The following is a 24,314-nucleotide window of genomic DNA, read 5'->3' as shown; positions in this document are numbered from 1 at the left end:
GACCAATTAAGCTTCTAATAAGGTCCAATAAAGTACTTTAGGGTGCAGCTGGAATAAAAACCTGCAGGGACACCAGCCCTCCAGGACCGAGTTGTGCACCACTGATCTAAATTCTGCTTTGCTTGCAAATGTTACATGTTGTGCCTTTTAACAGTTGATGACCCTTTGATAATCTGTTTACCTTGTTTGAAAGATGGCTAGATTTGCTAGGTTAATATTTGACATGACAAACTCAAATTGGCTTTACATTCTACAGAACCGCTTCCAGAGGGACCTAGTAATCGCTCAGCAGTCTGAAAAATAATTAAGAATAGATACTGATTAAAACATGAAGATAGTTCAGATTATTTTGTTTACTGCTGCAGTGACCTTTGTTCACTCAAGATCCAGAGGTAAAAAAAAATGATAATAATAATCTATATATATATATATATATATACAGTATAATGATCATTATATTATATAGTCTGCATTTATATGTGAAAGTTGAATTGTCTGAAGCGTATTGTTAAAAGTCATTATGTATTTTAATATTGCCTATTGCCTTTTCTGCCATTTGATGCTTTCCAGAAATGTATTTTGACTGTATTGTATCTTTAGTTTCAAATGAGTTTATCAGGTGAAGTGACATTGCTGCAGAAATCTTATACACTATGTTTTGCTGTGTTTTTTGCATTACATTAAACATTAAAAGCGCATGAAGCATTATATATAATGAAAACAAATTGCAATGAATCATCCTGTACTCTGTACCTGCAATGAATGATCCTTGTACTTTTTAGTAAAAAGAACCCTTTGTATTTATCAAAAGTAATGAGGCACTATGATCAGATTTCTTTCTCAGTAATTTGCACAAGGTGTATGTGAACCAAACAAAACTGTTAGTGTTACACTAGAAGGAACAGTGGAGGCATTGTTGAGTCCTTCGGTTAAATGTGTTACTTGTTTTTCTGTAGTTAAACAAAAATGGAGCAAATTGCATTTCGATGTCAAGACATTAACCTGGCCCAATATTCTTTCATTGCAGGCAAAGACTATGAAAAAGAGAAAATATGCCAACAGTACTCAATGTTGGGAAGAGAGAAATTCAAAGCCAGGTATGTGTGTAAACCATACTGTGGATCTTTCTGTGGTTCACCTAGTGTTTAAATTACGAATAAAAACTATTCAGTTCTTTGGTTTCGACCCCTGATACTAATAACTGAAATAAAATACTGTGCATAATCTAGTTAGCATGGGTTAAGACAAAACAAATGTGTTTTAAATGGGCTGTGAAGTCTCCGTGAGGTGATTTAATTCTGTAATGAGGCGTGTTTGTCAATCATGAACTCACTCAATTATAGATACGTGTTTGACATACAGTATGAAGCAGTGTTTACAGTAAAGTATATTTTTCTTTCTTTAGTGGGATTGTTATTTACAGCCAGAAATTCTCAACCTCTACATTTGAACAAGTGAATGCTGTTCTTGATGCAATGGTAAACCTGGCGGACAAATGTTGTGCAGAGGGTGCTGATCCTAACTGCTATGATGAGGGGGTGAGTCGAAGCTGAATTAAAACGGAGCACTTCAGTATAATTCCAAAGACTGAAAGCATCATCATTTTTATTTTTTTTATTTTATTGAAAACCCCTCTTTTTACCATTACTGAACACATTTAAGATCAAGACTGGCAGTATACATTGTACTGTATATATTTTCTCAGTGGGCGAACTTCCTCCGTGCTATTTTCCCTCCGAAACACAATTACTGATATTGAAAATAATTAAGGCCCTTGTGGCAGTGTGCCCTGCCCCTGTGTGCATATTATGTGTTGTATGTTGGTGCGTGTGTTAATGTTGGTGTATAGTCATTGGTACACGGGATATAAACAGGTCTGTGTTTCACGTGTGATTTAAAAATGTAGATTTGTATTTAGGCACGAGGAGGGCACAAATCACTTCACGTGCTGGTTAAATGTAATATGTGAGCACGGGGTTGCACAGAATTAATTCACGTGCTGGGATTCAAGTGAATAATTAATTAGTAATTGAATCCCAGCACAATAGTGTATATATAGACGCACATCTCCTTCACTCGGGGTTGGGTGTTCGAGAGTGGAGAACGGGTGAGAGAGAAGGAGAACGTAAAGTAAAGGAAAATAATAATCTATAAGTGTTTGTACTCACCGTGTTTGTTTGTCTCTCCGTGCACCGTTTGTTAAGTGTTTAGTACGTTTTGTTTGTCTATTTATTTTGGCGCAAGTGCCGTGTCCAGTGTTTTTGTCTGTTCAAACCTTTTATTTTCTGTTCTGTTATTAAATGCTGAGCGAAAGCATTCGCTCAGCTTCACCAAACCCCAAATCTCTCTCTGTTTATTTATTTCCTGGCTCTGGTCTGACACCACCCACTCCGGCCGTCTTTGTGACAGCCCTACATAAAAATGCAACTCAATTGCGACCAAATCACAGACACGTAGTTATAGTGGCTTGATTATGAAGGTAAAAAAGCCATACAAACAGCGTTTAATTTTCTTATTTCATAAAAATACCTATCTGAAATAGCAGAAACGTGAAATAACTAGCATTCTTTTTTAATGGCAATTTTACATACATGTATAAGTAAAAATGTTTTACAGTCAATCGCTCACAAAAAAACAAGTCCAGCAAACTGTGTAGACTGACCAGTGCATTTACAGGATTTCACAGTGAATAAAGTTGGAACACAAAAGCGAGCCCAGACATACCTGTATATTTACAGTTTACAGGCATTAAATTTCAAACAGAAATGCACTCGGTAAATTTTTCAGATACTGCCAAGCATGGTCTATAGCACTGAGAAACATACTTTTTCTGAAAGCGTTGCAGTGTTTTTGCTTGAATTCATGCTGCACTGTCTGTACAGGGACACATGTGATCAAGTGAGCATTCCCTAGGGCTTTGGAAAAGTGTTCTTCACTTCAGGTACCTCCTACATAAAAGCGAACATGGGTTGCAAACTGTTTGTTTTTATCTACCTCTTAATAAAATGTAAAACATGTTAAAAAAAGTTAAAGTTAAAGTAGTAATTAATAATATATAGTAGACTATATGTGTTATTACTGATCGTGCTGTTTGTTCAGTGACTTGTTGACAGTGTGTTCGTAAAGTTTATTCAAAGTAATCAGTCTGCATCCAGTTGTTTGATTTCTACAACTTGTCATTCAAACCGGAGACTAGTTGCTGTTCCTGTTGGGCTTACTCTATTGTTGCTGACATTGACATTCAGAGGGTGCGTATTCGAATGGAGATTTTCTTTCAGCAAGCAGAAAAAGGTCAAATACATAAAATAATACTGTATTTATGTATTTTTCAGGTTAAAGGGCATCTCCAATCCATTTTTTAATATACAGACACCTCTTACATGCCATAAAGCAGGGGTCTCCAACCTTGGTCCTGGAGAGCTACAGGGTCTTCTGGTTTCCGTTTCAACTGAGCTCTCAGTTACGTTTTCATTGGGTTCTCGAGCTTCCCCGCGCTTCCTCCGCCAGTGGATTTGCTGCTGATTAGACCCCAGAGTCATGTTTACCAATCCTCTGACTTGACCTTCTATATATATGAGCAGGGATCTGATCTGAGTAACACTAATATACATGCAGTGGACGCCATTACTTATAGAGCAGGTTGTTCTGTCCAGCTAGTACAAAGGAAGTTACAGGCTGAATTCATTGCTGTACAATGTTGATGGTTTTAAGATAGATTACCTAATGCATCAGCCAGTCTTTCTGTTGTAACATTAAAAGGGCTGCACGTGCCTTGGGCTTTTCTTGAATTACACTGTGTGCAGTTGGGTAGTGTGGAGCTCCCTGAATTGATAAACATCTCACATTTAACCATCATGACGATAAATTGACATCAAAGATAGGCCTTAAACATTTCACTCAAAATTTGAAGATTGAATTTTTACAACCTTTCCTTCTTTCGTTTATAATCATATAGAATCTTGTGCAGATGTCTTATCTGTCTTACCTTTGATGTTTGCTAAGCAGTTTCAAATTTGAACCACACATGCTTTCTTGTGTTGTGTTTTGAACCTGCAGATTACAAAGCATGAAAAGCTCTATAGCTTTCCCAACCCCAATCTAGGTTTACTGAGCTGTTTGAAGAGCTTACCTTTATTTTCTGACCAGGCACTTAAAAAAATCAATTTCATGGAGTACATTTTAGATGTCAACGGGGTGGCATGTGTATATATTAGCTTGTGACATAAAAGATTAGAGTTGCCACCTTTTCCACAGACCAAACTCATATTTCTCAGTCAGCCTAGGTCTATCAAAACTGCAGTATACTGTAATACAGTTTAACACAATACCACCAGATCTTGGTACAAATCAGTAATCATGCAGTATACACAGTATTGTGCTCTTGATATTTCTAGCAATCTTGTAAGCCAGAAAAATAGTAGCTATATCATGGTGCATTAGAGGCTAATCTTACCTGAGACACATCGCCGTGGTGATGAGTAACACCATGGCAAATCAATGCAATTTCTGAAGTGACGATCCTGTCTACCTGCTTTTTTTTAAAAAAAAAATGTTTAGATAATTTCGGCGTTTATCGCTTAGGATGTTCACAAAGACAAATACCACATAGTTTTGTATTTCTACTTTTATTTTCAAAACCATTCAAATACATGTTTAGTTACTGAAATGTGTCTGCTAAAACAGTATCTCATTTACAGTAACTCGTTATAGCATCTACAATGTCACTGCAACAACAAAGAAGGCCTTCTAAAAATGAGTTACAATATTTTTTGTTCTTATATGGCCCTTCAATTTTAAGATATCAGTAATTGAAAGGATTACTAACTTCAGTACACTTTAACGGTAGGCATTTGCTAACTCTCAGTTTTAAAAACTTAGCTATGGTTCACCAACAGAACACAGTGGAGTGATCGCAGTATCATTAAGTAATTGTAGGACAGTATAGCCACGTGTGAAAACTTTAACAATAAAGCCGAAACTAAAACGTTTCAAAACTAAAACGTTTGCCCTGGCACAGAATTTGTTAAAAGTTGCCGCTCTTGTCACAGGGACGATAGTTTGTGTCCTCTCATTGCACAAAAAAAGGTAACTTCAGCAGATTGGGTCTTTGTTGACCCAATTTTCTGAAGTTAGCTTGGTTTAGACAAAGCTATCATTTGGTACCTCAGCATGTTACAAATCTACCCTGGTTTCAAGTAGTTTACAACATCCCTTTGTTATGAAATTTGTCAGACCTACATATGGTAGTGGAATTATGGTAGAGTGTTTTGCCAAAACGTCAGACTTCTCTTGTCATCCATTTTAACGCAGACCAATACAGTGGACTTTTTTTCCTGTTATGTAAGAGATTTTGTAGTCACAAAGAGATTATATCTTTTTTAATCCATTCACTTTTATTATAAATATACCAATAATAAACGTATGTATTTGTCTTGCAATTAGAGCGAGGCTATAGTAACCATTAGCATTTTTTTTTCACAAAATGTTAATTGTTTTAATGTGTAAAATTCATCTTAATGGTATAACTGGCAACAGGAAATATACAGATATCGACAATAACAATCCAAAGCAAATTTGCTCCATTGTTACAGACTTTCTAACAAGTCTGGCATAAACCATTTTGGCTGCTTCTTAATTAACTCACACAAAACGGTTTAACCTAAAAAAGAACAGCCCTACAGGTACCACAGTAGGAGGCGCAGTTTACACAGCCTCAGAGTTTCTGATCGCATCATAAATTCCAGATTTCCTAAATCCATTGATAGAAATGTCCGGTCTGCTTTAAAAAATTCTCATATTCACTTTGACATCCGACACATTCTTTCCCATGTCTAGCGCGCGATTCTTTCTTTAACATGTGCTGCATACCACCAGTCTGTCAGAGGGCGGGATCGCACACTCTATGCCACACTCTGATTGGTGGAAGTATTATTGGTGATCCAATCCAAACAGCCAATAAAGCCAAAATAAATTCCACTTCAAAATGCCCCGTTGTATGGTATGTCAAAGAAAATATTAAAGGAAGGTTGGTGTTTCTTATGCGTTTCACTTAAAACCCGGACATTAGGTTGTCCAGGCTTGTTAATTCCTACCACCCGGACACGGATGCCAATTCCTGGACTGTCCGGGTCAAACCCGGACAGGTGTCAACCCTATAAAAAGAGTAACATAATAATTTAGGCAATGTTAATCAAAAACGAAATCCTATGCAAACATGTAATTAAATCATGTTATAGTTTCTAATAATAATAATGTTGCTGTTGATACAGCTAGTTCAGTAAGAATACTATACCTACAATGAATCCAGGAAACAAGCAGTCAGCTAAAGGACTAAGCATGTGTGCATGTTTAAAACAGTGTGATATTTGGCCATAGTGTTTATGTATGTATTGGGGTTATCGATTTTTTTTCTGATTTTTTTTTTATAAAGAAAGTCAATGCATTAGTTCATTATATTATACAAAAAAAACATTGCTATAAAACATTTTTACAGTTTATATTTCAATGTATGTAACATAGCAGCCTTCTTACAGTTGTGTAAGGCCTTATCTCATTGATTAAATCCTTCGGCCATGCCTTTATTCCTGCTCATATGAGTTCAAACAATATGTATCTACCCCTAGGAGTTCAAAATATATTTTTGAATCACTAGTCTATTGGGTGATTATGTATCGTTGTGTATTGGGGCTATCTATAGTGTATGCAGCACGTACAGTACCATTAGTATGGAAAAATGAATATGCTTGCCTTAAAATGCTATTTTTCCATTTCAGATTATCTCTCGAATCTACTTTCTGATACATTTGTTAAATTGGCAGTTCTCATCTACATTAGTAGTTATTCATTTAAATTTGCAGCAGTAGATATTTTACAAAAGGCTTTGAAATTGGCCAGCTAACGTTCTGCTAACATTTGTTGTCAATATATACATTATCTAAAAGGTACATTATTTTGACAGTGAAAATAAACTGTCCATATTTGTTTCCACACAAACTGGTGGGTGTCCGTGGAGTCCAGTTGATTGTTGTGGTATGTTTTTGTTGAAGCTGTGCTGCCCCCCGCTGTAGAAAATAGGTACTGGTTTAAATGAGAAAACAAAATGCTTATTCTTACAGAAATTCCTTTTAATTAAGCAGTATTGAGGTCACAAGGACCATCGGCACCATTTGGCAGAAAGGGTGGTAACCATTGCTGTTATATATATTTTTTTTAAATTACACAAACGAAGCTCTGTGAGTTCTGTGGCCATGACGGTCACACCATGTTTTGGGAGAACTCTACCAGTATGCTACATACCGCAAAAGGAACTTGTAGTATTTTACATACTACTGATAATGAATCAAAAGCTAAAAGTGAATTGAATTGGGCTTAAGATCTGATTTCTGATTGAGTGCACTGAGGGGTTAAACTATGAACAGAAAACAGTTACAATGGAATCACATTTAATTATAAAATGCAACGTTACTGTGGGACACAAGCTCATTTAAATAGATATGATGATTGCATGTACAATTCTGAAACAAGCCTCCCAGCCATTGATTAGGTTGCTGTCTGAAATTTGAAGATTGACATGTTCACTGAGATTACAAGGAAAGGGTGTTTGCTGTTGTTGTTGACAGCAGCAACCCTTTATCATCATTGTCCTTCATGGAGAGTTGAATGTTCCATCAAATGTGTCACCATGAATAAACAATTATTCATTTCAATGCAGTAAGAAATTATGTTTCAGTGAGTAAATAAAAAAATAATACAAAATTGTAGTTACTGCAATTTTTATACATTAACAACAAGCAGTGGGAATTGAAATGTAATTCAGCTGGTAAACATGGTGAAATTAGATTGTAACTTTGCAGGTTCCCTTGCTTTTAACTTCAGTGTGCAGCCTTTAGCCAATACCACAATTATTTGTTGTTCACCATCCTTGAAGGTGCTTTGCTACACTTTGAGATTCTTTAACCATAGTTAGAGCTTGACGTTTTCAGGTTTTATTTCTGATCACATTTAAACTTATTTTGAGCCGATTCTAGTTTCTAATTAAACTCAGAAAAATATGTTAATTACAAAATGTCTCTTGTTTTACCTTCATCACTGAGCCTGATTTTGTTTCACTTAAGGTTAATTTCAAACAGATGTGACAAATGAAGTTAATTGCTCATCATTTTTCCTAATTGCATTTCATTCTTGCAATCATAGAGTTGTCCTGACAGATTTTCTTTTCAAAATAAAATACCCAGTACAGAGTGTACACTGATAGGAAGTCCATTATTTAAAATCAATTTAAAATAAATCTTAAACCTAGTCTTTAATTAGTAGTTTTCTCTTTATTAGGATGCAGAGACAGTATAACCACTACTAACTAAAATTTAAAGGGAGCTAGAGATTTGAAAAATAAAAAACAAAAAGTTCAAGCCCTAACCATAGTATACCACCGTGAACTTTTATAAGGGTACATACTGTATGAATAACAACAAAGTACTCAGCAATCCATGTTAAATTGCACAATTATTCCCGTGAACTGTCTTTTTCTGTCCCTTATTGTTTTTGACTGTGTTGCCACAATATTATTCGTGTTCCTCAAACAGGCTACTGCTATGTCTGAAGTCTCTTGCATGGAGGATTCCCCCTTTCCGAAACACCCAGGAATCACAAAGTGTTGTGAAGAACAGAGCCTGGAGAGAAAACTGTGTTTGGCTAATCTGCGTGTCCTTTCAGAAGAGTTTCCTTCCCTCGAGGAGCCAACAGATGATGAAGTTTGTAAGCAATTCACAGCAGATCCCAAAGGTTATATGGAGAGGTAAGACATGAACATGAATTACAAGTTTGAAGAACAATTACACCTTTGCAACTATCTTACAGTCTTGCGGGGGGGGGGCATTATGTCATACATAGTTGTGACCAATGGTGGACTCTATGAGTGATACTGAAAATGGATCATACTGTACACTTAAATGTGTCCATGTCTTAGGTATCTTTATGAACTGGCAAGAAGGCATGGAAGTGTCCCAGCTGGATTAGTACTAAATGCTACTGACAACTATTCAAGAATGGTTGCATCCTGCTGCAGTTCATCTCAATCCAAAGTCTGTTTTCTTAAAGAGGTAATCTTAATTTGATGATCTCATTTTATTCCCCTTGCTCTTAAACACAAGAACGGTTGAAAACAATTCACTAAACTGTATATTGTTTTCTATAATTAATTCTGCATTTTGTACTTTAAATTATAGAGACTACAACAAAAGGATTCCAAGTTATTTTTACGATTAGCTTCCCATCTTTGCCACAGCCAAGTGCATTTCAAATCTCTCAGTACTGGGTAAGTAGACAAGATTAATCCCAGCATACATTTTACCAAGTGTGTTTGGTTGTAATGACAGAATTGTGTGACTTTCCAGTTTGCAGTTTCTCTTACTCCACATCAAATCAAAGAATTCCTCACAACGTGGGGGCTGCAAAATGGAAGGCTAGATTGTTTTCACATTGTATCATTTTTTGAATCTCATAAATTTAAAAATAATTTAGATTGAATGTGCTCCAGGGTTGCTATAAAAAAAAACATTCAAAGTTTGCTGGCCATAAGGTTTGAGGAGAATGTAAAATTAAGTTAATGGCGTTAAATGGCTTATAAGATTTTTTCCAGAGCCACCAGAGGGTACATGTATATATGGGGCGCTCTGGTCAGATTGATCCCTACTGTATATACCCTCTGGTAGGAAAAGAACAAAAGCGTATCATTACTGGAGCCAGCATCGCAGCCGTTGTGTGTGCTGATGCGCTAGGGAGGCACATAAGCTGATCCCAGGAGCCAGCATTACACTTCAGCCATCAACACCTGACAGAAGGATATCTACATCATCATATGGAAGGAAACACAAATGGGTGGAGACACAGATGGATCACATCAGTTTACTGTAAAGCTACGTTTTAGTTGGCGCTTATCTTGGCGAGAGCTGAGTTCAAATCAGCATGAAGTTTTAACATCTACTCTCGTGGAATGTAAATCTGCATGTTCTCTATCAAATGTAAACCTTATTTAACATTCCCTTAAAATGTACTAATTTATGCATTATTGTATTTATTATTGTTTTTATCTTGTTCATAAAACAGTGTTTAAAGTGCGTTGATATTTTTGTGTTGGTTAGATTGGCGGTACGTTTTGGACAGATGATACCTAGTGCTTCATTTGAAGAAGTCTTACCTGTAGCCGACTATCTTCAACAAGGACTTGCAAAATGCTGTTTCAATCCAAACCCTGAATGCCTTATTAAAGAGGTAAGAATTATTTCCATGGAAAAAGCAGCTTGAAAGAAAAAATGTTTTGAGTATGAGCATCAGAAGCTCAAGATTGAAGTAAACAGGCAGGTTAGAGTAAAGTATACACATCCAAAATCATGATATTATCTTGAGTATTGCAGAATTACAAGTAAACTACAAACAATGGCCTGGTTTCTATGCAGCTTAAAAAGACGATTCTCTCCCTCTCCACCGCAGATACCATGCACATTCCTTGCGCTATAAAACACTGTATGACTTTAAAGGGTGAGTAAATCACCTTCTCATGTTAAAAAGCAGTGGAAACATGTCTGGAAGACGTACATTATGCTTACAAGACTTCAGCAGTGAAAATCCTGTGTGTGACATAACCTCACGCAACTTTCTGCTATAACTAACGGCTGTACAAAGTAATGCTTTATTATCTGAGATCTGCTATAAGTAGCCCTGGCAAGCTTCTTTGACCAAAGAGGAAAAAATAGGCATACAGCACGAGGGGTTTAGAGACCTTTTCGTTCAGTGTTTTTTTTTTTTTTTTTTATGAAACCATTTATTCAACGTTTCAGATTATTGCCATCTGACTCATAAATTGCTTTATAAAAATGAATTGTACACTAGCCTTAAAGAGTAAGTAGCAGGGTTCCGAAAAATATAGCGTTATACATCCCCACGTGTTGCTACAACTGTTTAAATAATGTACTTGTAATTTCTCTTTTCATTGTTCACATCCTGACAACTTGTTTACACTTATAACTTTAGTCTGTTTCAAAGCTCTTTTCAAAATGGCCACTCTAGTGCACTGGGGTTTGAGATCTGTCCTCTAAATCAGTTGATCTCAAACTTTTTGGACTTCACCCCCCCACCCCCCATTTTATACAGTGCACAACTAATTCATTTTAACGTTTTGTTTTGTTTATGGATTTTGCGATACCTGCACGATGGGTGTCTTCAGTAATAGTCGTATCTACAATGTATCGACAATAAGTGAAACAATCAACCATTTTGTTACAGACTTTCTAACAAGTCTGCCACAAAAAAAAAATTCTGTTACTTAATTAAACCCTTGTAATAATAATAATAATAATAATAATAATAATAATAATAATAATAATAATAATAATAACACAAAAATGCTTAACATAAAAAAGAACACTGCCTCTGGGTTTCTGATCACATCAATTGAACATATGAACAGAGAGATAGACAAGCAGGGTGTAACACTCCTCTTAATAGCGTCTGCCAAAAAAATATATCCTTTTCAAGTTTAATCACAAAGTTCTCTACTTGTATGTAAAAATGTAAGTGTAACTTACACTGAATAATTTGTACTAAAGAAGGTCCTTAAGTTTCAAACCAATACCGAGTATCATGTCGCACATATCGGATCAAAATAATTGTCTTGATCCAAATTAATGATTTGTGAAAGCTGATATTAATCAGCATGGAAACGAGAAGTAAAGTTAATAGCAAAACTCACATTTTAATGATAGTTTCATCCCCTTAGTTTTCATTAAAAAAATATTTAAAAAAAACAAACAAAAAAAAAACCAGGTTTGTTATATGACAATAATAACAAAAATCTGTTTGGTTTTGGTCCCTTGCTGCGTTTTCACATGTACTGTACCACATGGAACTATATAAATGGAATTGATTTGCAGGTTCTGCTTCAAAAATGGAATTTCAAAAAGCCCACAGGCCATTGGTTAATGTCTTGTATTAATAAAATCATCTCTTTCAGCACAGCACAGCAAGCTGGGGTTTTAGTGGATGTTAATTTCCCCCTAGATATAATGTGACTGCGTGAGCCTTGTGTTCTAGCTACAGGTACAGGGGACAGATTAATGGTTACGCTCTGGTGCACCAGCTGAACTCAGAGAACACGTGTGAGACCCCCAGTGAGATCACAGGGGAGCTTTAAACTTCTGAGTTTTAAAAAGTAACCAGGATTGTGATGATGTACAAAGTGGATCTAAAACATGAGAAGAATACATTAGTTACATTAACTGCAATATTTCAGATGTGTACTATAATAGTAGTTTTTTTTTGTTTTTCTCTAGTTTATAGGATTGAAGACAGTCTTGTGCACGAATTCCACCTTACTTGCCAAGTATGATAAATTAGAAAAATGTTGTACTAAACCTTGTCTGGATGTTTTACCCTGCGTTGATTCATTGGACGCCCAACCTCCTACTCAATTAGCAGAAATACAAGAGCCTGATAATGAAGATCTCTGCAAAGATGCTAGTTCTGTCACTATTAAGAAGTAAGTACAAACATATGTATTTCAAAATACAAAAAGAAATGTAAGGGTCCTTTTCATTATCCAATTGGTGTGCAGAGCAGGCTGAACAAAAGCATGAATTAATTAATAGTAGTGTGAATGTGAAGGAGAGCCATGGAATTTGAAGATGAAAATAAAAAGAACTGAAACTGAGAACTGAAAAAGCAGACTTTAACTCTAGAACGACCGAGACGGTCATTTTTTTTACTGTTTTTGGAATTTAAATTTAAATTGCGGTGTGTGTGTTTAAGATAAGGAGCTGTGCTTTCCTGACTTTTCCTAAATATATGTACTAATTAACCTAACAAAGAAAGAATTGTGTAGCTGCAAAAATTAGGGAAATACCTATTCCGACCGGGAGCAGTCAAATTGACATCTACATATAAAACATATTATAACAATGAAATGTTGCTGTATTATTTGGATTTATTAGTCGGGACTTGCCACCCTCTATTGAACTTTGATTATATCAGTCTGCATTCCTCAAGTGAGCAGTCTTCTGACATTTCTATTGTTTCAATGAGCCTCCTGATAGCCCATCAATTAGCCTTGACAGCTCATGGTGCCCGGCTGTCTGTCTGCAATGGTTAATATATAAGTCACTCGTTACCCCAATACACATTGAAAATGGATCGCGGAAGACGCAAGACAGCAAAGCAGTGTTTGGAATTACTGCACATTTTTCCAAACAACGATTCTGATGCAGCAGAGACGGACAATGACGAATCTGGCTCTGAGGCAGACTGGGCTTGCGAAGATGAATCTTCCAGCAGCAGTGACAGTGAGGAGGATGCCAGCGAAGTGCCAGGACAGAGTGCATGAAGAGCGTGCAGGAGATCCCGTGGGAGAAGAAGCAATTCTGTGGCAGCCCCTGCAAGGATGCCAGCCACTTCACCTGCATCAGCCCCTGCACCTGATCCAGCTGCTACTTCACCTGAGGCAGCCACTTCTCCAGCGGTAGCGCCAGCACCACCTGGCACTCAAGAGGCTGGTAATGATGGCACTGTCTGGAACACTATAAATCCTGGTGTTGAAGCTGCAGGTAGAAGGGGTGAACATAATATTTTGAGGGACGTTCTAGGGCCCATAGCATATGCAAAACGCAACACTGATGAGAGTGTATTGAGTGCTTTTCATTATGTAGGCAATATAAACCCATTTATTTATTTATTTTTAATTTAGTCGTTGCCAATTATTTTTTTATTATTTTCTCCCAATTTGGAATGGCCAATTATTTTTAGGCTCAGCTCACCGCTACCACCCCTGCACTGACTCGGGAGGGTGAAGACAAACACACGCTGTCCTCCGAAGCGTGTGCCGTCAGCCTACCGCTTTTTTTCACACTGCGGACTCACCATGCAGCCAACCAAGAGCCACAGTGTCGGAGGACAATGCAGCTCTCGGGCAGCTTACAGGCAAGCCCGCAGGAGCCCGGCCAGACTACAGGGGTGGCTGGAGCGCGGTGAGCCGAGGACACCCTAGCCGACCTAAACCCTCCCCCCAGGCGACGCTCGGCCAATTGTGTGCCACCCCCTGGGAACTCCCATCCATGGTTGGCTGTGGAATAGCTTGGACTCGAACCAGCAACGTCCAGGCTATAGGGCGCATCCTGCATTCCACGCGGAGCGCCTTTACTGGATGTGCCACTCGGGAGCCCCCACACATTTTTAACTCATTTACATTGTTTCAGTTGTACAGTTTTGTATGTACATGATATACTTGTATAGACACAAATTTATTTTCCAATATTAGTTTATTTTGTTTTTTAACCATTTTTGAGATTGCGCTCTATGTAATATGTCTGTATATAAACACATTTCTGTTCAAATGTCCGTTTATTTACAATGTTTCGATTGTGTAGATGCTTTATATGACATTCCTGAATAAAACTACGACTTATATTAAATTGTTTGTCCTTTCATTATAATATTTCTGTTGTTTTTAATACGCCGGTCAAATTGACCGCTCATGGTTGTTCTAGGCATGTGTATAAACGCGGTCATTCTAGTGTTAATTAGATAAATACAGTAGATAATGGCCACTTGCAGAATCTCCGTTAGCCAACTGTTTTATGACAAAAAGAAGCCTAATATTATGATACTGCAGCAGTTGGGGGTATTTTATTATTGTTTTAATAAAACATATGACAAGCAGTCTATAGCTATTCAATTGATTCTCAGCACTGGCATTTTATAAAATATTTACATAATTGTTAAAAAATAAATAAATGAAAACAATAAAATAAATGTAGAAGATTTTACCCTTCCTCAACTCCATGGCATTAGAAGCAGCGTGTTTAACAGGCGCAGACCAGGTGTAGCTTGTAGAAGTACACGACTGAACAAAAACAAATAGTGTGTCCTGCACCGAAGCCCGCAATATGTATTATTATTATTATTTGTTTATTTAGCAGACACCTTTATCCAAGGCGACTTACAGAGACTAGGGTGTGTGAACTATGCATCAGCTGCAGAGTCACTTACAATTATATCTCACCCGAAAGACGGAGCACAAGGAGGTTAAGTGACTTGCTCAGGGTCACACAATGAGTCAGTGGCTGAGGTGGGATTTGAACCGGGGACCTGCTGGTTACAAGCCCTTTTCTTTAACCACTGGACCACACAGTGAAAACAGATGGATCATGTCCCATGTTCAAACTATAATTGAACCATGACTGTTGTACTTGTGTACAGGCTGATCAGTGATGACCCACTTGCATCCAGATTTGTGTTTTCCAGTGGTTGTTTTCTGCAAACTTTGCCATGCCAGGTAGATAAATAAGGATACAGTATAAATGAAAATAATACAAAATTAACTGCAGCGTATTTAACACTGCCATCTAGTGTATTAGATAAACCATCAGTGGCTGTGTGATAATGCCAATGAGTGGTTAAGAAAGGAGACAGGAATCACACCAAACAGGAGAGGGACTCAAACAGGAGTCTGGCCTCATGGGACACGCACACAATGAAATGATTTATTAAAATGAAATACATACTATAGGAGGAGAATGGCTCAGCACAGGTTTTGCTTTACATTTGCACCTTTAAGCAGCACAGCCTTTGCCAATGCAACATGGGACAGAGGACCATTCACACATCTCAGCCTATATTCACACTTTAAATATGGCTGTACTAACAGAGTATTCCATTGCTCAACCTGGTCAAAATGCAGACTTTGTTTTTCTGCAAATATAAGTACAAAAGTCCTGCGCTGTCAGAAATGGTAGAAAATGGTCACAGCTTTACATCAAGTGGAATTCTATGAAGGTCAGATTGAACAGACAAGGGAGAAAAGGTTAACACTGAAATGTGGAGGCAAATGTCTCAGCTAATGCTGTTAGTAAGCTATCAGGGAAAAAAGGGTTAGCTTACTGGTTCTGTAAAGAATAACAAATGGCATGAAAGAACATTTATTGAGTACCTGGCAGCATTACCCAAGGAAATCAAAGGCTCTCAGAAAAGGCACTAGACATAGCTGAATGAAGAGTTATACAGTGTAAGTTAATAAATCATATTTGGATTGAGATTCTGACTGCTCACATCGTGCAAAATGATGTCTCTTATAATAAGGGGCACCTACACACAAAGTATCTGTATTAACTTATAAATTTAAAAAATAATTGACTATGGAACTGGTGTTGAATATATAGATTAATCTTAGAAGTGTGCCAGATTACTTTGGACAGAATGCCATCTGTACACAGGATAGCTTGTACTGGTATTTTGACAAATCTTTGACAGGTCATTTTCATACATGAGATTTATATTAGGTAAAAACAAATCACAAGAATATGAAGAAGACAAGGCCTGTCCTAACCTGAATCCTACCCTATGAGTAGTCCACCTTGATCCCCAGTATCCTTTGTTCTCCTTCACTGCCTATTTTAACCATCTTTCCTATTCTGTCAGAAAGTAATTTAGGTTCAGGTGAGGTGAACAAACTGCTTCTGTAAAAAAAAAATGTTACCTAGGTGGCAGTAACACTATGTAACACAATTTTTGTTCCTGGGTAGTAAGTGTTATTTCCTAATTGCTTATGCCTCAAAAGTATAGAAAATGGCTATTATTCCCCACAAACTTTGCTTTTGTGACCAGGACAGTGATATTTTGAAATTTACCTATTTCCAATGAGAAAACGGGCGAATTTGTGTCTTTTCGTTCACATAAAGTCAGAAAAAAACAACATATGAATCCAAATTAACATGTATTTATACTAAAGTAATACAAAAATGACTACAAAAGATTTAGAAGTAAGTAGTTTTTCGAGATTTACGATTATACTGTAAATCACTTTCACGAATCAGCCCCCAAATGTAGTCTCCTATCATTTTCTCGTTATACTGTCCTTCACTGACAGCTCATCCAGGAGCCTCAAAGCCGTGCTGCTCCTTAAAGGTAACAAGTACCCGTCTCTTCCCCTGGCTCACTCGGTGCACCTCAAAGAGGATTACAACAGCATCAAGACCTTGCTGGAAGCCTTGAAGTATGATGAGTATGGCTGGGACCCCGGAAGGTGATGATGCCACCACTGCACATCAAATTGGGCATTATGAAACAATTTGTCAGAGCTCTAGATAAGGAGTCGGCAGCCTTCAAGTACCTTCAAGACTTCTTCCCTAAGCTGTCTGAGGCAGAGGTCAAAGCCGGTGTCTTCGTCGGACCACAGATAAAGAAGATCCTGGAGTGCAATGAATTCCCCAAGAAGCTCACTAGTAAGGAGAAAGTGGCTTGGAACAGCTTTGTCGCAGTGGTTCGGGGCTTCCTGGGCAATCACAAGGCCGAAAACTATGTGGAGCTGGTTGAGACTCTGGTGAAGAACTACGGCACAATGGGCTGTAGGATGTCCCTCAAAGTCCATATCCTTGATGCTCATCTTGATAAATTGAAGGAGAACATGGGAGCGTACTCGGAGGAGCAAGGCGAGCGCTTCCACCAGGATATACTGGACTTTGAACGCCACTACCAAGGACAGTATATAGACAAGGGCAGCAGTGTGGAGTAGTGGTAAGGGCTCTGGACTCTTGGCCGGAGGGTTGTGGGTTCAATCCCCAGTGGGGGACACTGCTGTTGTACCCTTGAGCAAGGTACTTTACCTAGATTGCTCCAGTAAAAAAAAAAAAAAAACCCAACTGTATAAATGGGTAATTGTATGTAAAAATAATAATGTGATATCTGTATAATGTGAAATAATGTGATATCTTGTAACAATTGTAAGTCGCCCTGGATAAGGGCGTCTGCTAAGAAATAAATAATAATAATAATAACGAGAACATGATGGGAGACTACATTTGAGGGCTGATTCGTGAAAGTGATTTACAGTATAATCGTAAATCTCGAAAAACTGCTCACTTCTAAATCTTTTGTAGTCATTTTTGTATTACTTTAGTATAAATACATGTTAATTTGGATCATATGTTGTTTTTTCTGACTTTATGTGAACGAAAAGACACAAATTCGCCCGTTTTCTCATTGGAAATTCAAAATATCACTGTCCTGGTCACAAAAGCAAAGTTTGTGGGGAATAATAGCCATTTTCTATACTTTTGAGGCATAAGCAATTAGGAAATAACACTTACTACCCAGGAACCAAAAAAAAAAAAAATTGTTACACAGTGTAATCTGTGAACAAAAATAGGTCTCTCAAGCACATCTTATGATCTATGAAAAAACACAAGTACATAAAAGCCTAAGAATATTGACAGTGTTGTTAACCACATCTCTTCGATTCAGATCATCTTTCAGACCTCTTTCTGCCATTAGTCTTATACGTAGAGATGTATCTGTATGCTCCACAGGCTCCTTTAGCATTGATCTTTTTCTTTTGCATTGATCTCTTTTTCTGCTTGATCTTCTTTCTTGTTTTTGTTTTCTTTTTACCACTTTTCTCGCAGCCTTTTTTTCTCAAACTTTTTGGAATCATGCCCCACCTTAGCATTTTTTTATTTTGTGTTAATTGGAGCATCCCCTGGCCACAATAGCGAGAATTATAAATCACAGTGAAGTATTTGCCATCACTCCAGTATATCTTATCTTGTATACAGATGTCATCCCGTGCACCACACCTAATTCCAATGTTCAAACATCAAAACAAAAGAAAAAAAAAACACACTGCTATTTACTGTAAGCTGTTTACACTATTTTATATTTTATGAAAGCCTGGCCAATTTTTCTTTTTTTCTTTTTTTTTTACAGTTGAAAAACTTGTCCCGGGCCCGAAAATGTCTGTGGGCGGCACTGGGTAGCCACTACAATGGGGCACTAGAGACAAAGTGCACATTGTTTAATTTCTCTTGCTAGGGCCATTCTTTACACCCCATGTTTACTTCATGGCATTCTAGGCACTGAGCATGTAAGCTGACCAAGAGTTTTTGTTTATTCATGGTGGTAAAAAGTAGGCCTCAACTTCTGTTTGTTTATCTACTTACCTGGCCATTTATTTAACAAATACATAGTTTATATTTTATTATACATTGATTCAGTGTTTAAGTTTCCTTTCTTGGCTACCTTAAACCTAGTAAAAAATAGCTTCCAGTAAATAGCAATGTCTGAATTATACTTTAAGAAAAAATGTTCACTCAAGTGCAAAAGGCTAAGAATATGTACAATTTAATACATGGTAACCCTTACAAATCAAGTGTAGGTTTAGTGGAAATAATCAATGCTTTTTGTTGCCTAAAACTGTGTTTGTTGATGGGCACCCATATTCAGCATTCAAAACACTGGCTGATTAAAAAAAAAAAAACCATTGTATTTGAGTAATAACAATATGAACCACTCCAAATGGTTACAAACATGATAAAAAGGTAATGGGAAAATCCAGTTCAAAGCTGCTTACTCTTTCATTTTCACAGTCTTGTTGTTTTTATGCAATGCTTTCTCTACAGCAGAAGTAATGTATTCATTATGGATGTTTAGGTACTTCTTTGAGATTGGAAGAAGACACCATTATCTTCCAATCCCAATTCTTGCAACAATTTTTGGAGGTTTCAACAAGATGGTGAATTCTTGCTGCAGTGCTGAGGACTCCAACACTTGCTTAAATAATAAGGTAAAAAAAAAAAAAAAAAAGTTTTTGTTCTTTTTTTACCAGTAACTCAAACGATATTATTATTTTGAATAAAACTACTTACACCTGTTAATCCTGTAAGTATCTGAAATCAGCAGTCTCTGAATAGTCGGTGTGAATTCACATTTACAGTCTGTTAGTGATACGGAGAACAACACACTTTTCAAACTCAATACAAAGCGATTATGCTCTATGTCTACACTGCCTTGGTGCTTTATTAGGACCTCTATAAGCCATTAGATTTGGCATCGCCCCGATGTGGGCAGTTTTTCCTGGTACACCTTGGGTCCCTTGATTACCCAGGGAGGCTGAACGAATGCCTCAGTTTGCGGAAGCCCCGTTGTGGATCAGCTTCTCCCAGCAGTGCCGCAGTTGCACCGTAACGGTGAGGACTGCTTCAAAACAACAGCGCACCCATCCATCATGCCAGAATTGTGCATGAATGCTTTGAGGATCATGACAAACTTCAGGCATCTTCAATGCAGGATCTCAATTGAGTTGATCATGTTTGAGATCAACGTGAAGATGCATTCGTCATCATGATCCTCTGCCTACCTCTCAGAATGGTTTAACAGCACCTTGTCAAGTCAAGGTTGCGATCAGGGTAAGATACAGGTCCTAATAAAGTGGCCAGACAGTGTCTAATGCATTTATTCTCTGTTCCAGAAACCCCTGATGAAGAAAGAGATTGGAACATTTATATCAAAGGCTAATGAGATATGTGAAAATTATCGGAAACTGGATTTCACTGTTTATAAAGAAAGGTGAGTTTTATTTTATTCAAAATCTCATTCAAACAAAGCTAATAATCTCTGGACAAACAAAATGACCTAAAACAGATTGGTATTCTCTGTACTTTATACTCATCATCAATTCAGAATTTTGTATAATGAATTTCATATATGCAATACATAAAACACAGCCAAAAAGCAGTCTGAAAATAGCCTTCACAATAACTTGTTTGTTGAGCAATTATAAAGAGAAAGTTATTGCAATTATATGATACAAAAATATAAAAATTTTAATGCATACACGCTTAGAGCCATTATGGTTGGGGTATATCTTGAAAGCAAATTCAATCATTGTAAAACCAAAATGGTCTTTTCTTTGAAGTGAGAATTAATACATCATATACAGTGCCTTGCGAAAGTATTCGGCCCCCTTGAACTTTGCGACCTTTTGCCACATTTCAGGCTTCAAACATAAAGATATGAAACTGTAATTTTTTGTGAAGAATCAACAACAAGTGGGACACAATCATGAAGTGGAACGAAATTTATTGGATATTTCAAACTTTTTTAACAAATAAAAAACTGAAAAATTGGGCGTGCAAAATTATTCAGCCCCTTTACTTTCAGTGCAGCAAACTCTCTCCAGAAGTTCAGTGAGGATCTCTGAATGATCCAATGTTGACCTAAATGACTAATGATGATAAATAGAATCCACCTGTGTGTAATCAAGTCTCCGTATAAATGCACCTGCACTGTGATAGTCTCAGAGGTCCGTTTAAAGCGCAGAGAGCATCATGAAGAACAAGGAACACACCAGGCAGGTCCGAGATACTGTTGTGGAGAAGTTTAAAGCCGGATTTGGATACAAAAAGATTTCCCAAGCTTTAAACATCCCAAGGAGCACTGTGCAAACGATAATATTGAAATGGAAGGAATATCAGACCACTGCAAATCTACCAAGACCTGGCCGTCCCTCTAAACTTTCAGCTCATACAAGGAGAAGACTGATCAGAGATGCAGCCAAGAGGCCCATGATCACTCTGGATGAACTGCAGAGATCTACAGCTGAGGTGGGAGACTCTGTCCATAGGACAACAATCAGTCGTATACTGCACAAATCTGGCCTTTATGGAAGAGTGGCAAGAAGAAAGCCATTTCTTAAAGATATCCATAAAAAGTGTCGTTTACAGTTTGCCACAAGCCACCTGGGAGACACACCAAACATGTGGAAGAAGGTGCTCTGGTCAGATGAAACCAAAATCGAACTTTTTGGCAACAATGCAAAACGTTATGTTTGGCGTAAAAGCAACACAGCTCATCACCCTGAACACACCATCCCCACTGTCAAACATGGTGGTGGCAGCATCATGGTTTGGGCCTGCTTTTCTTCAGCAGGGACAGGGAAGATGGTTAAAATTGATGGGAAGATGGATGGAGCCAAATACAGGACCATTCTGGAAGAAAACCTGATGGAGTCTGCAAAAGACCTGAGACTGGGACGGAGATTTGTCTTCCAACAAGACAATGATCCAAAACATAAAGCAAAATCTACAATGGAATGGTTCACAAATAAACATATCCAGGTGTTAGAATGGCCAAGTCAAAGTCCAGACCTGAATCCAATCGAGAATCTGTGGAAAGAACTGAAAACTGCTGTTCACAAATGCTCTCCATCCAACCTCACTGAGCTCGAGCTGTTTTGCAAGGAGGAATGGGCAAAAATTTCAGTCTCTCGATGTGCAAAACTGATAGAGACATACCCCAAGCGACTTACAGCTGTAATCGCAGCAAAAGGTGGCGCTACAAAGTATTAACTTAAGGGGGCTGAATAATTTTGCACGCCCAATTTTTCAGTTTTTTATTTGTTAAAAAAGTTTGAAATATCCAATAAATTTCGTTCCACTTCATGATTGTGTCCCACTTGTTGTTGATTCTTCACAAAAAATTACAGTTTCATATCTTTATGTTTGAAGCCTGAAATGTGGCAAAAGGTCGCAAAGTTCAAGGGGGCCGAATACTTTCGCAAGGCACTGTAACCCTCTGATAATAAACTCTGTTCAGCACATTATTATTAAAAGAGATGTATGTTTTTCAATCATGGTATTAAAATTATCTTTATTTTAAAAACCTGGTAAAGGACGCTGACACATTTTCAAGAGAAGTTACCTGGTGCCACTAAGGATGAAATCAACAAAAAAGTTGAACACCAGACAGAGTTTGCTTCAACTTGCTGTTTCCCAAAAGGACCACCATTGCGGTGTCAGAAGCTGGTAATGAAAACTAAACTTTTTACATTCACTTTAACCTCAGATTTACACTTCCAATTAGTGCCGTTCACAGTGTTTGTTTAACAGTTTGTGAATGGTATTCACATTTATCACAGATTTAAAAAAAACAAAAAAAAAAAACAAAGCTTTTTTATGTGATCGCAAAAAAAAAGAGAAAAAAAAAGAAAGTATGCTTTGGGTATCCCATAGCAATCTAATCCTGGTGAGACCACTCAAGAAGGATGTAACTCATCCAATCCAAGCCTCCCAAAACATGCTTTAATGATACTGCAGGCATAACCTTTTTTCAGGATACATAGTTGCTTTGTGGCAGCTGTCTTAGCCCCATATTAATAAAGCAATTATTCAGAGCTGCTGAAATTAACGTCACCCACTTGCAATGACTTTTACAATAATAATGATTGTGTGTACAAATAATTACCAGTGAATGTATTTATTAATTTATGTATTCATTTTTTGGATATATTTACAGGTAAACACAATTGGACACACATGTGAAGGCGATACATGTTTATTAATTTAGGTATGTGATTAAATTGACTCTTAAATGTTATTTATAGATTTGTACTATGTGGTTTTACCTAAATGACTGGGCTAAATCAGCAATAATACAGATGTAATATGCAAAAACAGACCTTTAAATTGTTAGTTGGTTGTTTCAATGACTAGGTTTGTAATATACACTCCAGGACGAATTGAATGGCCTGTTTCTGCTTACCGGATATCGAGTTTGTATGCACTTTGATAAAATGAGAAATATATTTTTCAAAACACCAAGTATAAATGCAGACAGCTGGGTAACAGGGGCACCTAATTTTTTTTTTTTTTTTTTTTTTCCTAAAGGAATTTTCAATTATAGTATGTTTCAGTTACTAGAGCAACGACTGGTCATTCACAAAGCAACCTGCTCAGACTGACACAGTGTAAGGTTAACGTACATGTACAGTACCCTGAAGAAAATGTGCTGCTCAGTATTACATTATTTAGTGAAGGTGTAAAGACACCAAAAAAAAAATCAGAGGCCAAAAAGTGAAAATTGAAATAATAAGAAAAACAATCCCCCAGTAATGCTATTCTTTCATCTGGGCTTATAGTATTGCCTTGCAGCCAGTATACTGGATATTAATGGTGTATAGAGACAATGAAAATGATGGATTAATTCAATTATTTTCTGACTTATTTTCAGGAGCTCTCAATGGAAGTCCCTTTCTGGATACAGCATATATTTAAAATTACAAATAATTGTAGATAATACAACAGTGTATAGTAAAAACTGAAAACTAATTGCATTGGTATGACGTATGAACTTTTTTCAGTCATCAAATAAAATGAAGGATAAAAATATGTTATGTTTTTTTTAAGCTGTTTTAAAGATCTGTTATGCCTTGGTCCAATGGTCTTTGCTCTCTGAGCCTTCAATTCAGCTGTATTTTAGCACATGTTTTTCCTTGGATGGAGAAAAACACCAATTGCAACACTAAAATGAATAAGAAAAAAAAAATAAGATTATTTACAAGCCCCCAAATCAAATGTCTGAGCTGTCTCTGGGTTATGAACTTGAAAATCGAATCTACCCCCCAGATTTAATGAACATGCTTATAATATAAACATGATCAATTTACATTTCTGAAGCAACAGAAAATGTAATAAAAAACAGATGTACTCAACTTTTCTATA

The 24,314-nt window shown here is 37.1% G+C and overlaps 1 protein-coding gene across 2 annotated transcripts; it reads left to right on the top strand.

Moving 5' to 3' along the window:
- Nucleotides 1-241: 241 nt before the first annotated feature.
- Nucleotides 242-23,981, top strand: LOC117403947 (vitamin D-binding protein-like). Of its 2 annotated transcripts, XM_058989890.1 has the most exons (13): nucleotides 244-392; nucleotides 1,028-1,097; nucleotides 1,406-1,538; nucleotides 8,583-8,794; nucleotides 8,966-9,098; nucleotides 9,225-9,313; nucleotides 10,140-10,269; nucleotides 12,327-12,532; nucleotides 19,468-19,600; nucleotides 20,285-20,382; nucleotides 22,487-22,619; nucleotides 23,110-23,160; nucleotides 23,824-23,981. In XM_058989890.1, exons 1-12 carry the CDS (start codon nucleotides 329-331, stop codon nucleotides 23,158-23,160), a joined length of 1,452 nt encoding a protein of 483 aa, XP_058845873.1. In that variant the 5' UTR covers nucleotides 244-328; the 3' UTR covers nucleotides 23,824-23,981. The 2 variants fall into 2 exon arrangements, with proteins under 2 accessions (XP_058845875.1, XP_058845873.1); XM_058989892.1 differs by lacking the exons at nucleotides 19,468-19,600; nucleotides 20,285-20,382; nucleotides 22,487-22,619; nucleotides 23,110-23,160; nucleotides 23,824-23,981 and adding an exon at nucleotides 13,192-14,460 and having other exon boundaries at nucleotides 242-392.
- The last annotated feature ends 333 nt before the right edge of the window (nucleotides 23,982-24,314 follow it).

The sequence above is a fragment of the Acipenser ruthenus genome, chromosome 2, assembly GCF_902713425.1.
Source record: "Acipenser ruthenus chromosome 2, fAciRut3.2 maternal haplotype, whole genome shotgun sequence".
Lineage (NCBI taxonomy): Eukaryota > Metazoa > Chordata > Actinopteri > Acipenseriformes > Acipenseridae > Acipenser > Acipenser ruthenus.
The sequence above is the reverse complement of the archived record's forward strand: the minus strand, read 5'-3'. Positions and strand labels throughout refer to the sequence as shown.

Bases quoted from the DNA above. Each gene is read 5' to 3' on its own strand.
- LOC117403947 (XM_058989890.1), top strand. From the start codon at position 329: ATGAAGATAGTTCAGATTATTTTGTTTACTGCTGCAGTGACCTTTGTT. The intron at 393-1,027 runs GTAAAAAAAAAT...CTTTCATTGCAG, and splicing joins TGTTCACTCAAGATCCAGAG to GCAAAGACTATGAAAAAGAG. The intron at 1,539-8,582 runs GTGAGTCGAAGC...TTCCTCAAACAG, and splicing joins CTAACTGCTATGATGAGGGG to GCTACTGCTATGTCTGAAGT.